Here is a 27,636-nt window from a genome sequence, read left to right as displayed (position 1 = left end):
ATGGAGACCCCAAAGAAGCCATACGGTGTCGCTCCTGTCCTGAGCGGCCGAGGGGGCTTCCGCCTGTGGCTTCCCAGACGAGAGCCAGCGCAGGGTCTGTGCGCAGCTTGGGAAGTGGGGGTCGAGGGGCCACTGGAGAGAAATCGCCCACCTGAGTTTTTGACAAAGACCAACCTCCTGCAGCCGGGGAGGGTGGGAGGTGGTGCGGACCTCCTGAGAGGGGAGGTTTCTGCCCGTGTGTAGGAACCGCGCCCGGTGCCAAGGAGGCTGGGCCAGCAGGCCTGGCTCATGCCCCGAGGGTTTGGGCTGTGGCCCAGGGCAGGTGCACAGTGGGGGCTGTGCCTCTGCCTGCTCCCAAAGCTGGACTGGAAGGAACAGCTCCAGCCTCCCCCGTGAACGCCCACCTCCAGGCCAGGCCCAGCTCCAGACTCCCATCCGACTCCTCTGAACTGGGCAGCCAAGACTTCCGTTCAGACTCCCCCAGCCCCCCAAATCCTGCTGACCCCGGAGCTTTCCATACCCACATCTGATCCACCAGCAAATCCTACTGGCTGTGCCCACGAGATTGACCCAGCTACACCCCCAACCTGGCCACAGCTGCAGCCGCTAACTGGACCCTGCCTGTCCATTCTCCACCCAGCAGCAGGGCCCGGGGCCTTTAAAGGCAGGTGGCACCACGTCCCTCTTCTGCTCACCACCCTGCAGCTTGCCCAGTCAGCGAAAGCCCAGGAGCACCAAGGCCTGTGTGCTGCAGACCCCCCACAGCTGGCTGGGGCCCGCCCGCCCACCCTGCACTCACTTCCCACAGCCATGCTCACCATCCCAGCTGCCCCAGAGCTGTCCTTGTGCTAGTTTATTGCAGGTCTCCCTCCGACACCTGACCCCCACCCCAGGCAAACACTTGCCTGCTGGCTGTCCTGCCTGGAGTCTAGAGCCAACGCTGAGACCCAGCTAGGGCCCCACAGACATTGCTGAGTGGATGAATAGAGGTGACATGGATCAAATGGCTTTGGGGCTGGGAACACAGAGCAAACCTACACCTGCCCCTGGGGAGCCCAGGGGTCTGGCTCTGTGTGGACCAGGGTCCCAGGCCAGGCCAGACGCGCAGTGGGGCCCTGACCCTCCTCCCAGGGGCTGGTGAGCTATCACCTGTGACCAGGGTGTCCCTTTTCTAACAGTGCACAGAAGGTAGGGGCCCGAAACCCCCTTGTCGGGTCTTGGGCACCTCCCGTCCCCTCCTGCTGCCCTCTGCCCCCCTTGAGCAAAGGGCAGGCACGGGGGACCCCCTGGAAAAGAGCAGAGACCCCTGGTGACTGTGGTCCTGGTGGGGTCCCAGTGCTGGGGCAGAGGGTCCTGGTGCCTTTGCCCCTTTTAAGGGTATCCTTGGTCCACCCTGTGCCCCTGCAGTGGACCAGCCCGAGGTCAGGAGGTGGCAAATGCCAAGGCAGGACTGAATGAAGTCTGAGCCCCACCACTCTGAGCAGGCAGGTGGAGCCCACCATAGGAGGGTCTGGGGGCTGCACCCTCAGCTCTGGGCCTGGGGCAGGGGGTGCGGACCCAGGGATCGCTGGGTGATTTCTTCTTGGGCCCCCTCTGTTCCCCAGGCTGCTGCTGGGGGACAAGGCTGTTCATCTGCCCCACATCCTGCCCGCTAGGTCACGCCGGCCACCCCCTGAAGACGGCCTGTGATGAGGCGAATGGGCAGGCTGAGCAGAGGGCAGGGTGCAGGGCTGGCCAGGGGCCCCGCCCCAGGGACCTCGGGGCAGGGTCGCAACTGCCCCCAGCAGGAGATAGAAGCCACTGGATAGTTCTCAGCAGAGCAGGGGCGTGATGAGATTTTGGCGTTAGAATGAGCCATAGGGTGAGAGGAGAGTACGCAGGACACCCGCAAGCCCACCGAGAGCCCGAGGGCAGAGAAGCAGGCTGCGGGTGGCAGGCAGGGAGGGCACGGGTGGAGCAGCCAGTCAGGAACACGCCCAGTGTGACTTGGGTGGCAGCAAGGAGCCCGTGGCCCGGCCAGGCACCTGCTAAACATTTGGAATCAATCAGCATGATTCACCACAGAACAGATTTTAAAGCACAAACAGTATCTCAATAGATGCAGAAAAACAAAGTCATTCATTCTTAAAGAAAGCGCTCAGCAAACTAAGAATACAAGAGAAGTCCTTCAACCTGATAAAGGCGTCTGCAGAAAGCCTAATTAATCTCATACTCAATACTGAGCTCCAAACAATGAGCTTTGATCCACACCTTGCACCATATATAAAAATAAGCTCAAAACAGGTCACAGGCCTAAATATGAAGAAATGTAAAGCTAGAAGAAAACATGAGGAAAAAATTTTACTTTGGGCTAAGCAAAAATTTCATAGATCTGAATGCGAAACCAATATCTACAAAAGAAAAAATAATCAGTTGGACTTTATCAAAATTAAAATCTTCTAAAGACACAGCTAAGAAAATGAAAACACAAGTTAGAGCCTAGGAGAAAATATTTCCAAATCATATGTCTAATAAAGGACTTGTATCCTTTGACTCAATAACTGATATATAAAACTCAATAATAAAACAAAAAAATCCAAATTTTTAAGAAATGGGCAAACCATTTGAACAGACACTTTAGCAAAGAACATATACAGATGATAAATAGGTACATGAAAAATGCTGAATATTACTGGTTATTAGGGAAATGCAAATGCAAATCAAAGCCACAATGAGACACCACTACACACTCAGTAGAACTAAGGCTAAGGTCGAAAAGACTGACCACGCCGAGTGCAGGTAAGTTTTTGGAGGAGCTAGAGCTCACACAGACACCACTGAGAGGAATGCAAATGGAGTAACCACTTTGGAAAATAAGCTGGGAGTTTTCCAAAAAGTTTCGCTGTTAGGTATTTACCTAAGGGACAGGATAGTATGAATCTTTGTAAAGACTTGCAAGTGGCTGTTCTGAGTGCAGTGATGCCGACAACTAATCCAGCCAACTGGTCACAGATTTGTTGCTTCTCCACTTGACTAGCCTTTAAAACAATTTTGAAAAAGACTTGTAAGTATGTATTCATAGCAGCTTTATTTGTCATTGCCAAAGACTGAAAACAACTCAAATGTCCATCAAAAGGTGCATAGAGGCCGGGCGCTGTGGCTCACGCCTGTAATCCTAGCTCTTGGGAGGCCGAGGCGGGCGGATTGCTCAAGGTCAGGAGTTCCAAACCAGCCTGAGCAAGAGCGAGACCCCGTCTCTACTATAAACAGAAAGAAATTAATTGGCCAACTGATATATATATATAAAAAATTAGCCGGGCATAGTGGCACATGCCTGTAGTCCCAGCTACTCGGGAGGCTGAGGCAGCAGGATCGCTTGAGCCCAGGAGTGTGAGGTTGCTGTGAGCTAGGCTGACGCCACGGCACTCACTCTAGCCTGGACAACAAAGTGAGACTCTGTCTCAAAAAAAAAAATTCAAAAAAAAAAAAAAAAAGGTGCATAGATAAACATATTATGGTATATCCTTATACTGGAATATTAGCAATAAAAGGAATGAATTATTGATGCAACAACATAGATGAATCTCTAAATAATTATGTTGAGCAAGAAAAAGTCTGATATGAAAGAGTGCAACTATGTGATTCCATTTCTATAAAATTCTAGAAAATGTAAAGAGGTCAGTGGTGACCAAGCTGGTCAGGGGCTGCCTATGACGCACAGGGGAGGGCGGGCAGGGAGAGGGAGGGGTGCAATTAAACTGGAGTTGGGGGGCACGTTCATTGCCTTGACTGCAGCAATAATTCCACAGGGGTCATGGCTCAAAACTTACCAATGCACACTTTAAATATATGCAATTTATTATATGTCATTTACCCTTCAATTTTTTATTTTGAAGCTCAAATAATCACAGAGAAACAAACTGATGGGAAAATGGAAGACAGGAAAGTTATACGGAAGGTATGGAGTGGGAAGGTCTAGCACGGGATAATTAGATGCTCAGGAGAAGGGGCAGAGCAAGATCTGCGGGCCGGGTGTGTCTCTGCTGGGGCAGAGTGTGTCCTGCCTGGCCACACCGTGTCTCTCTGTATTGTCTATTCCTCGGCTCACACTGTACCCACAGAGTTGGATGCTTGTGACGGAAACCTGCAAAGCCCAAAATATGCACTATCAGACCCTCACAGAAAAGGTCTGTCCTCAGTACATAGCAATGTTTGATGAGACCACAGTTGAGAATATTGCAGAGCTTATAAAAGATAGAAGTCTATAGATACCAAAAAGGCCAGTAAATCCTGCACAGAATGAACGAAAACAATGCTTGACACATCACACCCGCACACAGAGCACCGAGAGAAAGAGGACCTGTGCAGCAGCAGGGAGCCGGCCGACGCCCTTCCCGGGACCCGCAAGCCAACTGTCCCTCAGCCAAGGTGGAAGTCAGGACACAGCAAGATGCGCCTCCAAGGTACCCAGACACCTGCTGTCCCAAACTCAGGGAAAATGGCCTTTGAGGAGAAACGTAAGATAAATTCATTTTCCAAAAACAGAGGTTAACATAGACATTCATACCTGAATCCATGAATGACAGTAAAAACATTACATGAACAGGCATGCAGACACCATGAACACAATTTTAGCAAAACAAATCCAGCAATATATTAAAAAATTAATATATTGAAATCAGGTGTGGTTTATTCTGGCAATGAAAGTTTTTTTTTAAAAAATAGGTGACATAAAACATTAACATTAAAGGAAAAACATGAATAGATTGAAATAAAATTAGAAACTTCAGCACTTCCACAAACACCATTAAAGATTAAAAGGAGAAGCCACAAAGTTAGAGCAGGGACTCACAACACGCATAATGGACAAAGGCGGTGTATATAAACATAGAAGAATCTGTGAAGAATTCCCACAAATCACGGTGCTCACGGTGCTCGACTGAACTAGGAATCGAGGGCTACCACGGGAGACCGCGGCCGGCGGCGCCAGCAGGTGGGGAGAGCGCCGGGCCGCTGCTCCCGCTGGCCGCCCGCACACCTGGGACTGGCGGGGCGCCACCTGCTAAACGTGGAGCCCGCCCGCCGGCCCAGCAGCGCCCCCTGCAGGAGCGCACGGGAAGCGCAGCCCCGCGCACACGGGCGTGCCAGCCGCAGCTTCCGCGACAGCGACACCTGCGAACGGTGGACGACCGGCAGCCTAGAGGGAAGTCGTGTGTCTGCGCCCGCGGGCGACGTGGGGCGAGACAGCGGCTACCTGCGAACGGTGGACCACCGGCAGCCTAGAGGGAAGTCGAGTGTCTGCGCCCGCGGGCGACGTGGGGCGAGACAGCGGCTACCTGCAGCTGCTCACGCGGACGGCCCCACGCAGGAAACGCCAGGGAAGGGCTGCCAGCGAGGGAGCGAGCAGATTCCACTCCTGAGGGTTCAAAGCGAGAACGCTGAACCTCGCGGTCACGGGGCGCACGCGGGCGATGCTGTGGGTTTCCAAATTCGGCCCCGGCGTTTGTCCTGTCCCCACACAAGAGCCCTTCGCGGGGTGATGCTGCTCCTCATGCCACCGAGGGCGCAGCCTCGCTCTCCACCCCGACCCCGCTGGCCTTTGGCTTCTCTTGACCAGTGCAGTGAATGCAGTGACATGGGGGCCCCTAGCCGAGGCTGTTGCCCCCAGCTAGGACGCCGAGACCACCAGGCCACAGAGGCCTGAATGAAACACACCGGGTGGGGGCTGGCACCTGGACCCCACGCGTCAGACCTTGCAGAACACTGGCTGCGGCCCCCTGAGTGAGCGGGACAAGACCCCCCAGGGAAACACTAGTCCACCTGCAGAACCCTGGGAACCACTGAGCTGTCGTCATGGCAAGTCTTCAGGTCGGGGGCGGTTTGTAGCAGCAGACAACACACAGGTGTGACCCACAAAACGCACGGCACCGGTCACTGCCCCGGCCAGGACAGCAGTGCCCCCAGGGAGGAGGGGTCTTGAATTGGGGTGGGGGTGGGGTCTGCCAAGACACCGTGGAGCTCTGCTCCCTCCTAGGGCTGTGGTTTCTGGGGCGTTCCTTTTATAAAAATTTTGTGCTGTATTTTAATACGCATTTTATATTTCAAAATAAAGAACATGTCTGAATCTCTCCTCCCATCTTCTTAGACTGTCCCCAGCTGGCATCGTCCCCTCTGTGACACAGTGTCCACACTCGGGAGAGCCTGCCCGTCGGGGCTGTGGCCCAGCACGGGGACCCCAGCACAGGGACCCCAGCACAGGGACCCCAGCAAGGGGACCCCCCGCATGGAGACCCCAGCACGGAGACCGCGGAGACCCCATGGAAAGACACTCGCGTTGCAGCCCTGCAAGGGCTGGTGGGAAAGAGCCCGGAGCCAGACAGGCTGACCGGTTTGGGCCCAGGTGTCCGTGGACACCCACAAGGCTGGCGTCCGCACCGGGAGATCGGCCCCTGCTTGCACCAAGCTGCCCCTGGGGTCTGTGTCCGGCCCCCCGGCTCCCGCCAGCCCAGTGAGGGTGGTGGCAGAGGAGCCTGCAGCCCCAGAGCGTTGGTCCGACGCCCGCATCCAGCCTGTCGTCGGGAAGAGAGGACAAAGCCCTCTCGGGGAAGCAGGGCCAAGGCAGTGGCAGCGCCCGCACCTGGAAACACCCAAAACCCAGATTGGCCACTTCCCACAGGGTCCTCGCCAGCTGTCACCAGACACGTGCTGGCTTTGTCAGTCTTAAAAAGCCGCGTTCCCTGACAGGAGCTTTCGCCACCTCCGCAGACGTAGGAGCAACTGGCACAGACCCCGAGGGTGCCCAGGAAGTTCCGGGACCACCCGAGGCACTGCTCCAGGTACTGCAGGAGGTCGACAGCCCTGCGTCCAGGTGGGACAGGTACTGACGACACAGCTCAGGTTGCTCTTGGAGAAGACCCCCTATTGCCAGCACATGGAACTTTCTGGATAATTGTCATTTTAAAAATATTTTCAAGCCTACATCCCATACTTCTTCTCTTCACCATCTGTGTTGGTTTTCTATTGCCATGTGGCAATAGAACAGCACACATTTTTTCCTTTTTTGTAGATACAGGGTCTGGTCTCAAACTCCTGGCCTCAAGTGATCCTCCTGCCTTGGCCTCCCAAGTGCTGGGATGACAGGTGTGAGCCACTGTGCCCGGCCACAGCAGCACACATTCGTCTTCTGAGCCAGGTCTCCTGCTCAGGGTCGCAGGCTGCAGTCAGATGTCGGCTGGGACCGAGTCCCAGGTGAGATCCAGGCTGCCTCACGTTCTTGGCAGAGTTCACCCCTGCGCAGGTGCAGGACAGGGTCCCGTTTTCTTTCTGAATGCTCTCATAGCGCCCTGCCCTCCGTCCACACGGCAGCTGCACTTTCGAGGCCAGCTGGAGTCTACACCACAGACGTGGTCACATGCAGGAGGGGCCCTCCTCACCCCGCCTGTTCTCTTGGTCAAAAGCTGGTCATGGGAAGGGGACAACATGTGAATGTGGGGACACCCTGGAGTGGGGAGTCACCCCACCTTCCTCCCTCTTGCTGTTCCACACACAGTGGCCAAACTCCCTGCCTCGCAGTGGAGGGAAACCCTGCACTGGCCACTCTGGGTCAGAGGCAGAGCCAGCAGTGGCAGCCGGTGACAGCAAAGAGTGTCCTTTGTCCACACGGGCAGTGGCTCTGTGGGAAGCCACCAGCCCTGGCACCAGGTCTTATAGGAGAACCTCCCCTGAGAAAGTGGTGATTGAAGTACAGGGGTGGCCGCTTCTCCGTGGCACCACCCCCTGAACCTCCTGGCCCCAGGAATAAATCCTTGTTTCCCTGCATGTCCCCAAATGGGTATCACCTGTTCTCCACTAAAGATGTTGAACAATAACTTTGAATGCTAATTCTTAAAAATAAAAAGCTTTTTAAGGTTCAGGAACATTAATGACCAACGGTGAAATCCAAGTGGGAGCAGGTAGTCCGAGATGTGTTTTGAGTGTGCTGTGGGCACCTGCCCTGTCCTAATCAGCCCCAGTCTCCTTGCATCTCGGTGCCTGCCCTTCCTGCTCGGGAAGTCAGCCCTGGGTGACGTCTGGGAGGCCACAAGAATGATGCAAGTGTGGTTCATGGCTTGGGAGGGGTGTGGGCCAGGAGCGAGGAGTTTCCAGCCAACGTTGCCAGTGACCGTGGGAAGGGGCGGACGGTTGGCCCTTCGTAACCGGCGCACAGCCTGAGTCCTGGGGCCTCGTCTCAGTGACGTGATTCCTCTTCCGAGGGGGATGTGGCCTCACAGAACGAGACACACTGGCCGTGCTGGGGGGAGGGGGACAGCCCTGGGCATTATCCCCATAAAACTGGACAGGTGGATTCACCTGAAGGACTTGGGCCACAGGGTTGTAAGCAGAGGAGGCTGCAGTGAAGATGTGAGTTGGGAGACAGGAGCTGGGGGGATTGTAGAAAGTGGGGCAAGGCACCTCTTACGCCCAGCCCGCCATCAGCCTGCCGTCAGCACTGTGGCCAGAGGCCAGAGAGCCGCAGCCTGGTGTCAGCACCAGGGCCAACAGCAAAACCCACGGTTAGAGCCGCAGCCTGGCCACAGGTGGTCAGTCTGAGGGAACGTAAACACACTGTGCATTTAGGTAGGTGTCCTGTGTGCTCCTGGGGGCTGCAGGAAAGCCAGGAGGAGCCTGGGGGGCTGGTTAAATCCATTTGCACCATTCACTGTCGCTCCCTTTCAAGGATTTTCTGCAGCTGGGGTGCATCTAAGGTGCGTCTAAGTCCTGGGGAGAAGGTAAGTCCGAAAGCCAACAGCAGTCCAAGGCTGCAAGCATGGAAGCAAAAGAGAAAAGACCTGGGTCTTGAATGAAGGCGCAGGACAGAGAGCAAGGGGCCTGAAGGGACGGAGCCAGGAGCCCCCCTGGGGACTGCAGCTGCTGCCAGGGGTCCCGAAGCTCCCAAAGGGCTGTGCAGAGCTGGGCACGGGCCCGCAGGCTCCTCCAGCATCACCCCCGCTCTGCCCTCCCTGCTCTGTTGCAGCACAGCTGTTTGCTGCAGCCCCACGAGCAGGGCATGGTGTTTCACACTCTGAGCCTCTGCCTTGTGTTCCTCCCGCGGCTGACACCTGGCCTCCCTGCTTATCTGTTTGCAGCCCCACAAAAGTGTGGCCCCTCTCCGAGGCTTCCCGGAGCTGCCCCAGCCCCCTGCCACTTCTCCCTTATGCCCCAATTTCTCTTGCGGCCCCCCCCCCCCCCCCCCCGGCATTGCCTGTCAGGCAAGTGAGATGTGTGAGCTCCCAGCACCTGGACTCTGGGAGTGCCTTGAACCCAGTGGTGCTTAGAATTGTGAATTTAGTCTCTTAAAGTTGCTCTTTTATCTGATACGACTTGAATTTTAAACTATTTTTGCTATTCTTTTAGATCAAAAGTACTACTTAGAGGTTTTTTTTGTGTCATATAATATAAACTAGAAGCTCATTTTTTTTCTACTTTTCATCACTGCAGTTTACTTATTTACTTCCCCGAACATTTAGGAATGCCTCCCCCATGCCCAGCCCTGTACTGTGCATTGGTGATAAGTCACAGACCCTGCCCTCAACAGCGTTAAAACTTGACAAATGGAACTAGTTATGTTAGAAAGTAATGGGAATAAATGTAAAAAACAAAAACAGAAACAAAGTGCATTATGACATGTGGCAGGCACACAAGGGAAGTATAGAAGACACATTTTTAAAGTTCTAGAATTCTTTTATTTAGCTCTCTACAGGTCAATGAAAACAAACAGCCACATAGCACACAGTTGAGTCATAGAATTGCTGCCCAGGGCGCTATTGACAATGTGTGGCATTACCAACATCCCAAAAGTGTCCCCTCACACCCCTCCCCAACCTGCATTCTAATTCCAAAATTTGGTTTGCCTGCATGAAAAATTTATATCAATGGCATCTAAAGTGCGTACTTTGTGTTTGGCTTTCTGTGATTCAATATTGTATTTGTGAGATTTGTCCAAACTAATTTCCAGTGTGACTTCTACTTAATTTTGTATTGCTTGGTTTCCAAAAACATGAAAATTTTAGATGTATCTTTAGTTACTAATTTCTACTCAATTTTCACTGTCATCAGAGAAGATAGTGCGATTTTACTCCTTTCCAGTCTGAGATGGGATTATGGTTCAGACATTTCAGTAAACGTCTATGTGCACAGGAAGAGAATTACACTCTGAAGTTGCCATTATATCTCACAGTACAGATGTTCCTTAGTCTGCCTAACCAGCACGATTCAGGTGACTTGCACACTTGGCTGCCACCTCAGGATGCAGGCCCCCACAGATCGGTGTGCACCCTTGCAAGGGCTGGTCACGGGCACGTGTCTCAGGATTTTGATCCAATCGCTAAGTCTCTGTCCACACCTCGCACCGAGCTGGGAACGACCTCAGGTCTTCAGCCAACCTTCCATGTGGGCACAGAGAGTCCATCACTCCCCTGCCGGCCCTGGTCTCAGCACCGCGGCCCTCAGAGCCGTGCCGAGAACCGGCTCCTGGTCAGTCCATCTCACACCTGGGGCTGCGTCAGGCACGGCTGCAGGAAGCCCAGCCCGGCCTCAGCACACGCTGCGGGCACTGCCTGGGCTCAGGCACAGGTGACAGATGGCGGCTCTGATATGGGGGGGCGGTGAGGGTGCTGACGGGCTTCCTTCTCAGAAAGTGTCACATCGAGTCGGAGGCCACCTCCTGTTCGGGGCAGAGCTGCTCGTGCCTGCCCCGAGACGCCAGCCGGGGGAACCACTGCAGATGCAACCAGGCCTGGCATTGTCCCCACTGGGGCTGTGGCCCCTGCTCCTGGCCTGCTGGACCCTCCCTCCTGGTGAGTGTGCGATGCCGTTTGCAGGGTCCTGGGACAGAGCCCCCCCGGAATGCAGGACGTTATCTGGGGGAGGGTGGGGACGACACAACACAGGACACACCTAGTTACCTGGCTTCTTCATTCTTTTTTTTTTTTTTTGAGACAGAATCTCACTCTGTTGCTAGAGTGCTGTGGCGTCAGCCTAGCTCACAGCAACCTCAAACTCCTGGGCTTAAACGATCCTCCTGCCTCAGCCTCCCAGGTAGCTGGGACTACAGGCATGCGCCACCATGCCTGGCTAATTTTTTCTATATATTTTTAGTTGTCCAGCTAGTTTCTTTCTATTTTTTTTTTTTTGGTAGAGACAGGGGTCTCGCTCTTGCTCAGGCTGGTCTCGAACTCCTGAGTTCAAATGATCTGCCCGCCTCGGCCTCCCAGAGTGCGAGGATTACAGGTGTGAGCCACCGCGTCCGGCCTACCTGGCTTCTTTGTTCACTTTTTTGCTAACTTTCACTTTGAAGAAACCAGTCTGATGCCATCAAAATGCAGAGTATTAGTAGTATGGAAATTTGAGATAACAGTGGAAATTTGGATTAAAAGCTAGGCAACACTTTCTAACGCTTGAAAATTCGGAATGAAATTCCCAGCATCTTCTCTCTCCACCCTGTGTTCTTGTCCCTGAAGGCCTGGCTGGGGAGGAGTCCCTGAGTCTCCTGGGTGGTGGAAACCACTGCGAGGGCCTCCTGCAGGTGCAGCACCTGGGCCGGCAGGGCCCTGTGTGCGGGGACCGCTGGAGCAAGGTAGAGGCGTCGGTGACCTGCAGACAGCTCAACTGCGGCTCTGCTCTAGCAACCTCCCAGTACGTTCTGAGGCCCCATGAGATGGGGCTGACCTGGCTGCACGGTGCCCAGTGCCAGGGCGAGGAGGCTTCACTCTGGGAGTGCTCCCTGGGTGCCTGGGAGCCACTGACCAGCTGTGAGTGCCAGTGCGTGGCGGTGATAACCTGCTCAGGTAGGTCAGACTGGGACCCTGATCCCCTCTTGTTCCTGGGACCTCCATCCTCTGCTCGGACTCCAGGGGCATTGAGGCAAGCCCCAGGGCAGGAGGGTGGGTCTGGTTCAGATGTGAGTGCCCCATTCCCCGTGGAGCCTCGGGGCTCCTCAGGGGTCCTTTTGCCGCAGGACAGCAAGGTGAGGCGGGTTTCCTTATCTGTCTTTCGGGAGATCAGCCCTCGCTCCCTTTCCTGTCTCTGAGCCTGGACCCCCTTCCCGCTTATGTTAATGTTGGTCTCCAGGTTTCTAGACTCAGTCACCGACTGCTTTTCCTTGACCACCGTCAGGGCCACCTCAGGAAGCTCTGTGGGGTCCTCCCAACTCCAGCTGCGTAGAAAGCGCAGCATCAATCATCACAGTGAGCTTACCTGTGTGCTAACGGCAGGTGCCCTGGCCTGGGCCCCCACGGTGGCCGCTCTCTGTGCTGCGCTGGGAGCCAGCAGTTCCGGGAGGGACGGCTCCAGCACTTGGGCGCGGGGTGGGGGAGCTGCGAGGGCCCCGTGGACGCAGTCAGGCCGGGGCTCCCAGGCTTAGTCCCTGCACTTGTGCCAAGGGTGAGGGCTCTGAGGGCCAGCTTTCTCCTCTGTGCCAGCAGATGGTACCTTTCAACAAATCGGGCTGGGCAAGGGTGGCAGCCCCTGTGCCGGGATCCCCGAGGTGGTGAACCCGGCTGGCAACGTCCTGAGGTGTGACTTGCACCAGGAAGAGGCCAACGTCTTCTGCAGACAGCTGGGCTGTGGCTCCGCTTTGCAGTGGTCTAGAGCCCACGGCAGAGGGGGCCCTGGGGACCAGGGGCGGAAGTTTGTGACCTGCCAGGGAACAGAGTCCAGCATCTTCAACTGCAAGATCAACCTAAACTTCCTAGAGCAGTGTGACCTCCCTACGTACACCCATGTGGTGTGTTCAGGTAGGGACATTCTGCAGGCTGCAGTTTTTTTATGCGAACAAAGGGGATAATGACATCTACCTCACCGTGTGGCCTTAGTGAGAGTGGAAGCCCCTGTCCCCAGTGCATGGTGGTTGACGGGATTCTGCACTTCCAGCGGGCAGTGGTCCAGGAAGGCGTCTGGAGCCGCCCACTGTTGGCCGTGCCTGTCGTCCCGGCCTTCTGCCCACGGTTCCTATCTGGCCTGAGTGTGGGGGGTGGGGGGTGCTCATATACTCCCACCCAGAGTCCCAGGGGACCTGTGTCTCCCCAGAGGCAGGGCGGGGAAGAGGCTTGCTGTCAGAATCTGTGTGGGGGTGGGGGCCAGCACCCCAGGGAGATGCAGAGTGGAGGGATGCCCCTGCCCCCACGTCTGCCCCTGCTGGCCTCTGGACCCCCTCTGACGCCAGAGGCCGGCGCAGAGCCGTCCTGCCCCGGTGGCTCCAGTCCAGCGTCTGCCCGCAGGACACACGGAGGCGCAGCTGGCGGGCGGCGAGCACCCCTGCGCCGGGCGCCTGGAGGTGCGGCGGGGCCTGACGTGGGGCACCGTCTGCGACGCGGACCTGGACCTGGCCACGGCGCACGTGGTGTGCCGGGAGCTGCGGTGCGGGGCGGCCGTGTCCATGCCCGGGGGCGCCCGCTTTGGCCGAGGCTCCGGACCCGTGTGGACGGAGGCCTTCCGCTGTGCGGGCAACGAGTCGCTGCTGTTCCACTGCCCGCGAGAGCCCGGGCGCCGGTGCGCGCAAGGCCGGGACGCGGGGCTCGTGTGCTCCGGGCACAGTAAGTGCGGGCGCGGGCTCCCGGGGCTGGGCTGCGTGCGGGGTCGGGGAATGGAGGGCGGGGGCCCGGGCGCCGGTGCGCGCAAGGCCGGGACGCGGGGCTCGCGTGCTCCGGGCACAGTAAGTGCGGGCGCGGGCTCCCGGGGCTGGGCTGCGTGCGGGGTCGGGGCACGGAGGGCGGGGACCCGGGCGCCGGTGCGCGCACGGCCGGGACGCGGGGCTCGTGCGCTCCGGGCACAGTAAGTGCGGGCGCGGGCTCCCGGGGAACCCACAGACACAGGCGCTCCCGTTCATGCCCCCAATGCGAGCTCGCATTTCCGTCCCGCCTTTTCTTTCTTATTGTGACACAAATCGCAGCTTAAATTCATCATTTTAGCCATTTTAAGGTGTTCAGTGCAGTGGCATTTATCTAGTACGTTCACAACCCACATTCGCGATGGGGTTCCAGGACATTTTCCCCACGCCAAAAGGAAACCCCGTAACCTGTAAGCGCTTCCTTTCCTCCCCTCCCCAACCGGTAACCCCCACGTGTCCGGGAGTTTCCTCCTCTGGACGTTTCCCAGGTGGAGTCACCCACACGTGGCCCTGTGAGTCTGGCCACAAACGTTCTCTTGAATTCTGTGGGTTGTCTTCTCGCTTTCTTAACAGTTTCTGTGACGCGTTAAAGTTTTTAACTTTTTTTAAGCAGGAGTTACCCTTTTTCTGTTGTTGATTATGCTTTTGGTGTCATATCTAGAAAACTGATTTCCAAATCCAAAGTCATGAAGATTCACCCGTATGTTTTGTTCTAAGAGTTTTATATGATAGTTCTTATATTTAGGTCTTTGATCCATTCTGAGTTAGTTTTTGTATATGCTGGGGTGAAGGGACCGCTGCATCTTTTCGCAGGTGGATATCCTGTCCCCAGCACCACTTTTTGAAGAGACTGTTCCTTCCCCAATGAAGGGTCATAGTACTTATTTCAAACATTAATTGACCATTCGCATATTTCTGGACTTTCTGGTACATTTCTGGTTATATCTGGGCTTTCAGCTCTACTGCATTGACCTACATGGCTACACTTACATGCACCACACTGTTTCGATTACTGTAGCTTTGTAGTAAGTTTTGAAATCAGAAAGTGTCAAATCAACAAAGTCCTCTAAGTTTGTTCTTTTTATATGCTTTTGACTATTTGGGATCCTTTGTAATCTATATGAATTTTAGTATCAGTTTTTTTTTTATTTCTTAAAATAAAAAGCCGTTGGTGTTGTAATAGGAATGGCATTGATCACTTTGGGTAGTATAGCCATCTTAACAATATTGTCTTTCAATCTTTGAATATGAGACATCTTTCCTTTTATTTAGGTCTTATTTAAGTTCTTTTAGCAATGTTTTATAGTTTCCATTGTACCCATTTTATACCTCCTTGGGTAAATTTATTCTTAGATATTTTATTTTTTGATGCTATTGTAAATGGAATTGCTTTCTTAATTTCCTTTTTGGATTGTTCAATGCTAGTGTATAGAAGTATACTAGCATATAAATAACTAATATCTGTGTGTTGATATTGTATCCTGCAACTCTGTGGAATCATTTGTTAGCTGTAATTATTTATTTATGAATTATTTAGGATTTCCTGTATATTCATACCATCTACAAAGAGAGATGGTTTTGTTATTTCTTTTCTAATCTAGATGCCGATTATTATTATTTCTTGCCTACTTGCTCTGGCTAGAACTTCCAGCACAGTGTTGAATGGAAATGGTGAAAGTGGGCATCCTTGTCTTGTTCCTGATTTTAGGGAAAAAGGATTCAGTCTTTCACCATTGAGTACGCTGTCAACTGCGGGTTTTTGGTAAATGCCCTTTAATCATGTTCACAAGGTTCTCTTGTATTCCTAATTTTCTGAGTTTTTTTAATCATGAGAAGATATTGAATTATGTCCAATGCTTTTTCTGTATCAATTGAGATAATTATTGTTTTCTTTCTTCAATCTATTAACGTGGTTTATTCCGTTGATTGATTTTTGTATGTTGAATCACCCTTGCATTTCTGAGATAAATCGCACCTGGTCATGTTGTATAACTCTTTTAACATGCTGTTGATTTCCTTGTATTTTGTTGAGGATTTTTGCATCAATATTTTTCAGGGATGTTGGTCTATAGTTTTCTTTGTCTGGCTTTGTTATCAGGGCAAGCTTACCTCATATGAGTTAGAAACTGATCCTGCCCTTCCTAATTTTTGGGAGATTTTGAGAAAGATTGGTATAATTCTTCCTTAAATGTTTGGTAGAATTCATCAGTGAAACCATCTGGCACCCTGACCTTTCTTTGTTGGGAAGTTTTTGATTATTGATTCAATCTCTTGTTATAGGTCTGTTCAGATTTTCTGTTTCTTACTGGGTCAATTTTGGTAGTTTATGTTTTTCTAAGGATTATCCATATCATCTGGATTATCTAGTTTGTTGGCATAGAATTGTTCATAGTATTCTCACAATCTTTTTTTTTATTTCTGTAAGACCAGTAGTAATGTCCCCACTTTTATTTCTTATTTTAATAATTTAGTCTTTCATCTTTTTTCTTCATTAGTTTGTACCTATTGCCATTTATAAAAATCTTTTTAAAGAACCATTTTTAAAATTTCCTTGGTTCTTGGCTTTTTTATTCTCTATATTGTTTATTTTTGCTGTAATCCTTATATTGCTGTGCTTCTGATAGCTTTGGATTTAGTTTGCTCTTATTTTTTTTTTTTTTTTGAGACAGAGTCTCGCTTTCTTGCCTAGGCTAGAGTGAGTGCCGTGGCGTCAGCCTAGCTCACAGCAACCTCAAACTCCTGGGCTTTAAGCAATCCTACTGCCTCAGCCTCCCGAGTTGCTAGGACTACAGGCACGAGCCACCATGCCCGGCTAATTTTATATATATATATATATATATATATATATATATATATATATATATATTAGATGGCCAATTAATTTCTTTCTATTTTTATAGTAGAGACGGGGTCTCGCTCAGGCTGGTTTTGAACTCCTGACCTTGAGCAATCCGCCCGCCTCGGCCTCCCAGAGTGCTAGGATTACAAGCGTGAGCCACCGCGCCCGGCCTAGTTTGCTCTTATTTATTCTAGTTTTTTTAGGTTAGTGATTTGAGTTCATTCTTCTTTTTTCATGTAGGTGTTTGCATTTCTTGCGAGCATTCACTTAATTGCACAATTTATTTTTTATTTTTTTATTTATTTGAGACAGAGTCTCACTCTGTTTCCTGGGCTAGAGTGCCATGGTGTCAGCCTAGCTCACAGCAACCTCAAACTCCCGGGCTCAAGCAATCCTTCTGTTTCAGCCTCCTGAGTAACTGGGCCTACAGGCATGTGCCACTATGCACCGCTAATTTTCTTATATATTTTCAGTTGGCCAGTTAATTTCTTTCTAGTTTTAGTAGAGACGGGGGTCTCGCTCTTGCTCAGGTTGGTTTTGAACCTCTGACCTTGCATGATCCTCCCGCCTCGGCCTCTCAGCGTTCTAGGATTACAGGCTCGAGCCACCGCGCCTGGCCAACTGCACAATTTTGGTACATTGTATTTTTGTTTTCATTCATCTAAAAATATTTTGTAATTTCCTTTGTGATTTCTTCTTTGAGTTATTGATTATGTAAGAGTTGTTTTTAAAATTATACGTATTTGTGAACTTTCCTTTTTCCTTCTGTTATTGATTTCAAGTTTCATTCCTTGCTGTGGTCAGCAAAGACATTTCGTATGATTTAAACCTTTTAAAATTTATACAGACTTGTTTTGTGGCCTAGCGTATGGTCTGTCCTGTAGAATGTTCCCTGTGCGTTCTTGAGAAGAGTGTGCATTCTGCTGTTGGATTTTTCTGTATGTGCCTGTTAGGTTTGTGGGTTTACAGTGGTGTTCCAGTCCTCTGTCTCCTGATTGATATTCCATCGGATGTTCTGTCCATTACTGAAAGTGAGGTATTCAAGCCTCCAGCTATCACAGAACTGTCTATTTCTTCCAACGATTTTGATAATTTTTGCTTTGTATACAGTGCTGTGTTTCAAGATTCTGTTGTTTGATGCATTTGTGTTTTAAGCTGTTATTCATTGTTAATGAACTGACCCTTCTATTAATATAGAATCATCTTTTTTGACTCTTAATATTATTTTTATTTTTTTTATCTCTTAACATTTTTATTTACAGTCTCTTTTGGTTACTATTTGCATTACTATCTTTTTCTTTTTTCTTTTATTCTTTTTGTCAGTACCTTGGTCAATTTGCAGTGCGTTACTATCTTTTTCTATCCTTTCACTTTCAACTTTTTCGTGTCTTTGGATATAAAGTGAGTCTATTGAGACAGCATGTAATTAGATCATTTAAAAAAATCCATTCTTCCCCTCTGCCTTTTGACTGGAGAGTTTAATCCATTCACATGCAAAGTAATTGCCTGGAGTAATTCTGTGTGTGATACATAGTTTTTGGTCCCTCATTCCCTCCTTTATTATATTTTTTGGTGTTTAATTGATTTTCTTTCTGTGGACCACTTTATTCTCTTTTTAGTCTATTTTAAAATTATTTTCTTAGAATTACCTTGGGGATTACAATTAATATCTTAAATTTATTACAGTCCAGTTTAAATTATTACCAATTTAGCTTCAGAAATTCAAAAATTTACCAAAGTTCTGCTCCTATGTAGCTCCATCTCCCTTTTTATGGTGTTATCACAAATTATATCCTTATATATTGTATGACTTGTAATATAGATGTGTGCATTTGTCTTTTAAATCATATAGAAAAAAAGAAGTTATATTCCTGAAACAAAATAATACTGGCACCCATATTTACTTACGTAGTTACCTTTATCGGTGTTCTTTATTTCCTCACATGGCTTGAAGTTGCTGTCTAGTCTCCTTTTATTTCAAATAGAAAGATTCTCTTATGTGTTTCTTGTAGGGCAGGTCTACTAGCAACGAACTCCCTTAACTTTTGTCTGAGAATGTCTTAATTTTTCCTTCATTTTTGAAGGATAATATTTCTGACCTTAAATTCTTGTTTGACAGATTTTTTCTTACAGAACTTTGAATATATTATCTCACTTCTCGCCTCCATGATTTTGGATGAGAAACTGGCTTTTAATCTTATTGAGAATCCCTAGTCTCTGTTGAGACTAGGGATGACAAGTCACTTCTCTGTTGCTTTCAATGCTCTTTGTCTTTTGACAGTTTGATTATAATGTATTTCTCTTTTTCTGAACTTCTCTAAATTTTTTCAGTTTAGCAATATATTTAATTTAATATTTGTATTTATTTTTTAAGGTGACAAATAAAAATTCTATATATTTAAGGTATAGGACATCATGTTTTGATATTTGTATACATTGTGTGTATATATACACACACGTAAAAACACATTTTCTTTATCCGTTCATCCATCGATGAACAATTAGGTTGTTGTCATGTCTTTGCTATTACAAGTAGTGCTGCAGTACACACAAGTGCAGATGTCTCTTCAACATACTGATTTAATTTCCTTTCAATATATACCCAGTGATTATAGTGTATTGCAATGTAATTACCTTTAGGTATTGAGCCAAATCTGGGATTCTCTTTCTATCCCTTTCTTGCTTCTTCTTTCAGGACTTCCCTTATGGGGACATTGCTATGCTTGATGGCACCCTACAAGTCTCTGAGGCTCTGTTAATTTTCCTTCATTTTTTTTTCTGCTCCCCAGACTGGATAAGCTCGATTGACTTATTTTCATGTTCCCTAATTCTTTCTTCTTTGAATCCCTCGAGAAAAATTTAAATGTCAGATATTGTGTTTTTCAGCTCCAGAAATTCTTTTTGGTTCATTTTTATAGTTCCTATCCATTTATTCTATTTGGTGAGATACTGTTATCCTGGCACCCTTTGGTTACTGGTCCAGGGCTTCCGTTAGCTCTCTGAGCATGTCTGAGGCAGTTGACTTGATGTTTTTGTCTAGTGAGTCCAACAACTGGGCTTCCTCAGGGACAGTTTTTATTATCTTTTCCATCCGTGATTAACCATACCTTATTGAGGTTTTTTTTTTTTTTTTTTGCATGCTTTCTACTTTTTAATATGAAACAGGAAATGTTGATTATTATAATGCGGCAACTCTGGAAATCAGTTTTCCCCCATCAGGGTTTCTTGCTGCTGCTTGTTGAGAGTTGTACTTAATCGTTGAGCAGCTTTGCTAAGCTCCTTTGGAAAGACTCTTTTTTTCCTGTGGCCTCGGAAGTCTGTGTTCAGTTAGGACAGTGCCCAGCGAGCAGTGGGACAGAGACGTATTTTAATGACTAGAGAAAAGCACGACCCTCCCAGTCTTTGCACACTAATTCCGCAACGGGTCTCTCCGTCAACTCTTAGCCAGGCCATGTGAACGCTGTCCTGGTGCTCACCTGCTGCCTGTGTGGAGCCACTCTCTGTAGCTTCTTACTCTTGCGTCCCCTGTTGTGAGCTTGTGCTTACGTTCCAGAGAACTGACCGAGTTGATTGTGACAGTTTTCCCGGGCTTAATCAATGCCTTAGTGGAGGGATGAATCTTGGTGTTCCCCAGCCCAAGTTTTGGTGACATCACTCGGCAAAGCTGCTTTCTTGCCCTCAGTCTGTCCCTCCCAAGTCTGGGGCGAGGACTGGGTTTAGCCAGCAGTGTCTGCGGGTCTGGGACCCACACGGGCTGCACCTTGTCCCCCAGAGTTCCGGCTGGTCAACGGCAGCAGCGGCTGCGACGGCCGCGTGGAGCTCCAGGTGGAGGACACCTGGGCGCCCATCTGCGCCTCCCACTGGGACTTGCCAGATGCCACCGTCCTCTGCCAGCAGCTCGACTGTGGCAATGCTGTCGCCACACCGCGAGGAGGCCATTTTGGGGACGGGAATGCCACCATCTGGCCGGCCGCGTTTCACTGTGCGGGGACGGAGCCGCATTTGTTCAGCTGCCCAGCAAGCACCCTGGGGGCCCCGGCCTGTGCCCCAGGAAACTCGGCCTCCGCGGTGTGCTCAGGTGGGTGCAGCCGCAGGGCGGTGAGGAGGAGGGTGAGCAAGGCCGTGGACAGAGCGGATGGAAGTAGGAGGGGCTGGCTCTGCCGGGGTGGTGGTCCGTCCCGTGACGCCCTGGGGTCCCGGCGCGTCCCACGCGGCAGGTCTCCCCCACGCCCTGAGGCTGAGGGACGGACAGAGCCGCTGCGACGGGCGCGTGGAAGTCTCCCTGGACGGCGCGTGGGGCCGCGTCCTGGACCGCGCCTGGGACCTGCGCGGCGCCGGCGTCGTGTGCCGGCAGCTCGGGTGCGGAGGGGCCGAGCGAGCCTACGACGCGCCTGCCCCCGGCCGCGGGGCCCTCCCGGTGGGGCTGAGCCGCGCGCGCTGTCTGGGCAACGAGACCCGCCTGAGCCAGTGCAACGTGTCCACGTCCCTGCGGGAGCCCGCGGGGACATCGCGGGACGCAGGCGTCGTGTGTTCCGGTGAGTGTGGAGCCCCGTGCCCCGCCTCCCGCGCTCGCGTGGGCTGGGGCGCCCTGATTGGGTCTCTCCGCAGGGAGCCTCCGCTTGCGCCTCGCTGCGGGGCCAGGACGCTGTGCCGGGCGCGTGGAGGTGCTCCACGGGGGAGCGTGGGGCACCGTGTGTGACGACGCCTGGGACCTGCGGGACGCACACGTGGTCTGCAGGCAGCTGGGCTGCGGCCGCGCCCTCAGCGCCCTGGGGGCCGCCCACTTCGGGGCCGGGACGGGGCGCATCTGGCTGGACGAGCTGGGCTGTGGGGGCCACGAGTCTGCTCTGTGGCAGTGCCCGTCGCGAGGCTGGGGCCAGCACGACTGCGGGCACAAGGAGGACGCTGGGGTCTTCTGCTCAGGTGGGTGCGGCCCGTCCGCTCTGTCGTCCCCACGTGCACTCAGAGCCGGGCCTGGCTGACTGACCTCTCTGTCTGCAGAGTTCACGGACCTGAGGCTGCAGAACCACAGCGGGCCATGCGCAGGGCGGCTGGAAATTTTCTACAACGGCACCTGGGGCGGGGTCTGCCAGAACCTCAATGCAGCCGCCCTGGGGGTCCTGTGTGGGCAGCTGGGCTGTGGGACCCACGGCCAGCTGCTGGCTGGGGCAGGGAGCTGGCCTGCCCCCGACGCTCTCTGGGTGGCCTCCATTGAGTGCAGGGACAGGAATGACTGGTCCCTGTGGCAGTGCCCATCGGCTCCGTGGGACCCTCTTTCCTGCCCCAGCACGGAGGAAGCCTGGGTCCTGTGTGCAGGTGAGCGGTGGGAGGGCCTGTGTGCAGGTGAGCGATGGGTGGGCCTCTGTGGGGTGGGGGGCGGTCACTGAGGCTCCTCCCACTGCATCCACATGGGCCTTTTCCCGAGGGATGAACGTCAGGCTTCCCTTTTCCTTATAAGTTGTGCTGGTCCAGTCCCTGCTCTGAACCTCTGAGCTGGGTGGGGACCTTCTGGAATCCCCTCAGAACCCTGGTTCTCCCCCAGTGGGAAGCAGGAGCCCTGGGCTTCCCAGACATCCTCCGAGGACAGGCCGCTGGGGACAGGCAGCCCCCGCCCCCCAGCTGCGCCCAGTAGTCCCGGGAACAGTTTGTTGAATCCCTCATCCTGTGTGGATACACCTTGCTTAAACAGAGAGTTCTCCTCCTTCGGCAAGCAGAAATTCCTGTGTTTGGGAGAAAGAAAGAAAAAGGAAAAGAAAAATATTTCAGAAAATTTAAGCCTGTTGAGCTTGCAAATGGAAAAAACGGGCCCTACTTTTCTACACAGAACACACAGGGGAAGTGCCCCAGGACCTTGGAGAGGCCCTGAACTGCTCAGACACCCTCACCTGCCCAGGTAGCCCTCTGTCCGTCTCCCTGCCCTCCTCCCTCCGCGGCTGGTGCCTGCAGTGACCGCAGCCCCCTTCTCCAGACGAGGGCGCGCTGCGCGTGCGCGGGGGCGCGGACGGCTGCTCCGGGCGCGTGGAGCTCTGGCACGGCGGCTCCTGGGGCACCGTGTGCGACGACTCCTGGGACCTGGCGGACGCGGAGGTCGTGTGCCGGCAGCTGGGCTGTGGTCGGGCCGTGGACGCCCTGGAGGGGGCCGCCTTTGGCCCCGGCTCAGGGCCCGTGTGGCTGGACGAGGTGGGGTGCCGGGGCAGCGAGGCGTTCCTGCGGGACTGCCCGGCCCAGCGGTGGGGACGCGGAGACTGTGCGCACAAGGAGGATGCGGGCGTGCGCTGCTCCGGTGAGTGGGGCGGAAGGGGGCGCCGCGACGGTCCCTTTGGGGTGTCCGCTCCCCCTTAGTACCTGGCCCGAGCCTGTGTCTGGGGCAGTGCCACGCAGTGGCCCTGGCCAGCGCTGCCTCCAGCCCTCCTGTCAGCTCAGGCTGAGTGGGGCCTGGTGCTGTTTTAGCATCTGTGAGGGTCTGTGCGGCTCAGGGCTGGCGAGGCCTCTCTGTCCTGGCACTTAGGTCCCGCCGTTTACCTGCGGGTGATCCTGGGACCACAGTGCTGCCGCCAAGGGTAGCTGGCCCTTCTGAAGCTGCAGTCCTCCGTCCTGGCCGTGGCTCAGAGGGGCCCAGCTGGGCTCTGCGCATGGTGAAGAGGGTGCCCTTCTCTGATGCAAACTGCTGTCCTTCTTGTGCCCCCCGTGGAGAATCGTGGTGGGGACAGAGGCCCCAGGCCCCACTCAGCCACTTCTGTGGGGTCTTTGCCTTGGTGGCCTGGGGCGGAGTTGGCCCTGGTAAGCTGTGGCCTCCTGGACGCCGCGGCTCTGTATCCAAAGCGCAGCTGAGCGCAGTGGGCCCCGCCTGGGTCATCCCCCTGGGCTCCCACCTGGGCCCCCACACTTGCGTTCTCCCACCGGAGCCCTCCACCTGTGCCCGCCCACTGTGCCCGCTGCCTAGGCCCACACACCTGGATGCTCCCACATGGGCCCTGACACCTGTGCTCTCCCCCTGGGCTCTCAGTCCCTCTCTCTGGGGGGAGGAGCAGCCTGTCCAGGCACAGAGGCCCACCCCTCCTGGGTGCCCCACCCTCCCTGGAAGGCTGAGGTCTCAGGCCAGGGTCACAATGCCCCAGGCAGCCCAGAGATACAGGCGGCCTCACCTCTCACTGTGCCCACAGCCCCTTCCTTGGCCCCTGCACCTGACCCCGAGGCCTGGGCCCTGCCTGAAATCACCTGTGTCATCCTTGGTTCCCTTCTGGGCCTGGTGTCTCTGTTCCTGGGGACTCAGTGGTGCCGCCGCAGAGCAGCCTGCCAGGGTAGGTGGCTGTGACTAGGTGCAGTCGGCACGGGTCTGGGCTGGGGAGGCGTGGCCGTGAGAATGCTCCGGGGGACACCGGCCGGTGTAGGCCCTCCCCGTCCTCGTCACTGCCCTGCACGCTGGCTGGCCTTTCCCATGGCCAGAGCTCAGTGACTCTGTGGAGCCACAAGCTGTGGGGACTTGTGGACCCTGGGTCTCAGGCTTGCTCAGCTCCCAGGATGGGCTGAGTGAAGAAAATCCTCACTCCCAGGGCTGCCTGGTCTGAGAACAGGCTTTAAGAGGCCTCCTGATCCCTGTGACGTGTGTATAGCGGGGGCTTTCCCGGTGCATTCAGGGCTGAGACCAACAAGCCCTACTGCAGAATTTTGGGCTCTTGGTGCCCAGGAAGCAGCGTCCCTAGTGCTAGGTCTTTGCTCTCTGCGGGGTCTGTGGGCAGAAGCGTTGGGGGTCCCAGCAAGCATGAGAGATCAAAGGGGCCGGGCAGAGTGGACTTGGACTGCAGGAGCATTTCTTCTAGAAGGTTGTGGTGTGGACTTCGCAGGTTGTAGCATGTCGAGGCACCCATCCTCAGAGGGCGTCTATGAGGACATTGGAGCCGTCCCCCTGGGGGAGAAGGATGAGGGGCCTGCAACCAACGAGGACCTGGTCCTGGAGGAGGAGTATGACGACGCGGGAGAGCTGGAGGACGGCGCGGGGGAGGCGGCGCAGGAGGCTGGGGCGCTGCTGAGCCCCGCGGGTGTGCACCTGTGTGTCTTGGCGTGCGCGGTGCTCTTCCTGCTGTACTTCTCCTATGCAGACGGCTCCGCTCTGGCCAGCGCATACATTTAAAGACCTGAGAGCTGCTTGTGTGTCCGTGACCCTCACTCCCGTCTCAGTCCTGGGGCACGGGGACATTCGGCTGTCCCCTGAAAGCTGCTTGTGGGGCTGGAGTCTTCCTGTGGGTTGACGTGGGGTCAGGGGGTCGCCGGTCTTTCCTGGGTTTCTGTGGCTGTGCAGTGTCTGCCCAGCACCTTGTCCCCGATGGCTGCAGGGGCTCTGAGCAGGCAGAGTGGGGCGGGGACTCGGTGCGAGAAGTGACCTCACTCTAACCTGACCACCGTGTCCCATCCTGGTCCCTCTGTGGCTGGCTGGCTTGGCAGCAGGACACCGGGAGCCGAGAACCGGGCTCTGAGCAGTCGCTCGGACCCACGGTGCGTCTCTTCCTCACACGCAGGTGGGGCTCCTGGAAACCCGGGCTCCGGAGCTCAGGCTGGGATGGAAGACCACGGTGGTCCCTGCCCCAGGACCCGATGAGCCTGACCGTGGGGAACATCGCTGTGGGGGGATATACCGGGGAGGCCGGGGTCTTCACTGTCCTTGTCCTTAAAACAGTTGTCATTAAACTCCGTTTGAAGTCACTCGTCACTCACTCATCATTACTTCACTCCAGAAGCATCTATCAGAGGTGCCACGGCCCAGGTTCCGTTCTGGCCCCTGCCCCGGGTTGCCTCATGCTGGAGCGAGGACCCTCCAAGTGTCCCCTCCTGGGGGGAGGCTCGAGTGCCGGCACCCGCCGCTGTGCTCACAGTTCTCCTGCGCTGGCTGGCTGAACCCAGGCAGGAGAGGGCAGGGGTCTCCCCACCAGGCAGCCTCCCAGACCACTCCTCCTTCCCGCTCCCGCACCCTCCAAGCCCGACCGGTTCAACCCTCGGGGCAGCTCCCTGGTGTGCCAGTCTGGGGGCCCTCCTTGGAGTGTGCGGGCAATGCGGGGGTTGGGGAGTCGGGGCTCAGCTGGGGGCTTGAGACTGGAATCTGCAGCGTGTACAGCTGCCCTGCTGATAGCCCCACCAAGCTCTCCCTGGACGCACCCACCCAGGAGCCCACCCCAGGACCCCACCACCTATGTCTAGACCTGTCCTGACTCACCCCTCAGCTCTCAGCGTCCTGGTAAACACCAGGTGTGAACATCCGTGCGTGCCTCACCTCTCAGGTCTGTCCAGCCCGGGACCTGCCTTCCACATTAGTCCTGCCGTGCGGCCGGCCTGCTGTGGCTGTCACTGATGTTGGCCCAGTGAGGGAGTAGACCCCATCTGCACCCTCAGTGTCTCCCCCCAGCAAGCCCTTCCCCTGTACCCCACGCCCTGGGCCCTAAGGGAGCCCGCTTGTGTCCAAGGGCCACTACGCATGGGGAAGAGGAGCTGCAGGCTCCTTCCTGGACGGGGAGCCCATGAGGGAGAGAGGACCTTGTCCATAGAGGCGGACGGGCCCTCTGGGGAGAAGTGCCGTGCCAGAGCCATGTGGCTGGGCTCTAGGATGTGGCTGGAGCAGCTCCCGACAGAGCCTCGAGGGTGTGAGGGGCTTTCCTGCCCGTCTGAGCACACCTTGCTGCTAGCAGACTTGCAGGGTCTGCTCTCTGGCCGCAGGAGTTGGCCGACCTGGCAGGACTCTGAGCAAGACCCTCCCTTGGGCCCAGGGAGGGTGGAGGGTGTGGGGGCTCCCCGGGGTGGGAGCGGGAGGGTGAGGTGTGAGACGTGTGGGGAGAGGCGTTCCCAGGCCGTGGGGGAGAGAAGTGACGTGGCAGGCATGGGATGGGGTCTGAGCATGAGATCACTGGGGGGCAGGAGGAGGGTGTCAGCACCGCCCCAGAGGATGGGGACCTCTGACCCGGTGGCTGCGGCCTTCAGGTCTCCACCGCGCATGCTGGCCTGGCTTGGCCGTTTATTGCACTGTGCCTTAAAACAGCAGCATTTACAATTTCTTCCCAATGGTTGCACCGTCACTGGGACCTTGAGTTGTGGTGACAGGGACTGCAGGCAGGACCTCAGGGGCTCTGGCAGGCTCCTGCCCCCCAGAGACTGGGCCTCTGATCTGCACCCGCCAGCTCCCTGCATGTCCCCTCCCCTGCCTGGGGCACCCCAGGCTGCGCCCCCACCCCCAGGGCTGTGTGCCAGGCCTGTCCGCAGTCCTCACCTCGTTCGGAGGGCACTGCTGAGGCGCCGGGGGGAGCAGTGCAGGTCCCCGTGCCCCTGGGTGGCCGCAGCGTGCTGGGTGCTGGTGCCACTGCACATGCCTGCGCGTGGGGCCTTGGCCTTCTCTGGAAGCCCGTTTCCCCCGAAGTCCCTCCTCTGCTACAGAGACTGAGAACCTGAGCTGCTGTCTGCTAAACTGGTTCTTTGGCAAATCTATTGGAAATTAACCTTGATTAATTTTATGTTACTTATAGAATGATACACATTTATTATTGTAAATTTAAACACTCAAAGAACCAAGAAAGAAAATGAAAAACGCCTATCATTCTGTTCCTCAGAAATCAACACTTCGACATCTTGGCTCATACCCATTGAGAACTTCTCTTTGCACAAATGTCCAGATATGTGTGTGATGCACAACAATGTCTCGTCATGTGCATTCTGTTTCCTGTGCATTTTCAACTTAAACCACGTGGCTGCCACACTGGCTTGCCTTGCCACGTTTCTCAGCTGCCGTGGAGCCCGTCTCATGTGTGCAGCCTCACTGGCTTGACCCTCTCGTTGCATTTGGCTCACGGATCCGTGTGCACCCTTGCGAGCGCCGGTCACGGGCATGCACGTGTCTCAGGATTTTGATCCAATCGCTAAGTCTCTGTCCACACCTCGCACCGAGCTGGGAACGACCTCAGGTCTTCAGCCAACCTTCCATGTGGGCACAGAGAGTCCATCGCTCCCCTGCCGGCCCTGGTCTCAGCACCGCGGCCCTCAGAGCCGTGCCGAGAACCGGCTCCTGGTGAGTCCATCTCACACCTGGGGCTGCGTCAGGCACGGCTGCAGGAAGCCCAGCCCGGCCTCAGCACACGCTGCGGGCACTGCCTGGGCTCAGGCACAGGTGACAGATGGCGGCTCTGATATGGGGGGG

At 54.2% G+C, this 27,636-nt stretch overlaps 1 protein-coding gene across 1 annotated transcript; it reads left to right on the top strand.

The window, feature by feature from the left end:
• SCART1 (scavenger receptor family member expressed on T cells 1) lies at window positions 1-22,891 on the top strand. The gene is given in 16 exon segments (XM_076010365.1): window positions 1-192; window positions 4,928-5,455; window positions 6,380-6,692; window positions 6,745-6,856; window positions 8,696-8,747; window positions 10,652-10,814; window positions 11,478-11,804; window positions 12,441-12,752; window positions 13,236-13,550; window positions 20,236-20,541; window positions 20,681-21,090; window positions 21,092-21,386; window positions 21,465-21,779; window positions 22,288-22,356; window positions 22,432-22,746; window positions 22,806-22,891. Coding segments are annotated over 16 exon segments (4,110 nt in total).
• Window positions 22,892-27,636: the final 4,745 nt, after the last annotated feature.

This window comes from Microcebus murinus, chromosome 14 (genome assembly GCF_040939455.1).
Source record: "Microcebus murinus isolate Inina chromosome 14, M.murinus_Inina_mat1.0, whole genome shotgun sequence".
Classification (NCBI taxonomy): domain Eukaryota; kingdom Metazoa; phylum Chordata; class Mammalia; order Primates; family Cheirogaleidae; genus Microcebus; species Microcebus murinus.
Note: the sequence above shows the minus strand (reverse complement) of the source record. Positions and strands in the feature narration are given on the sequence as shown.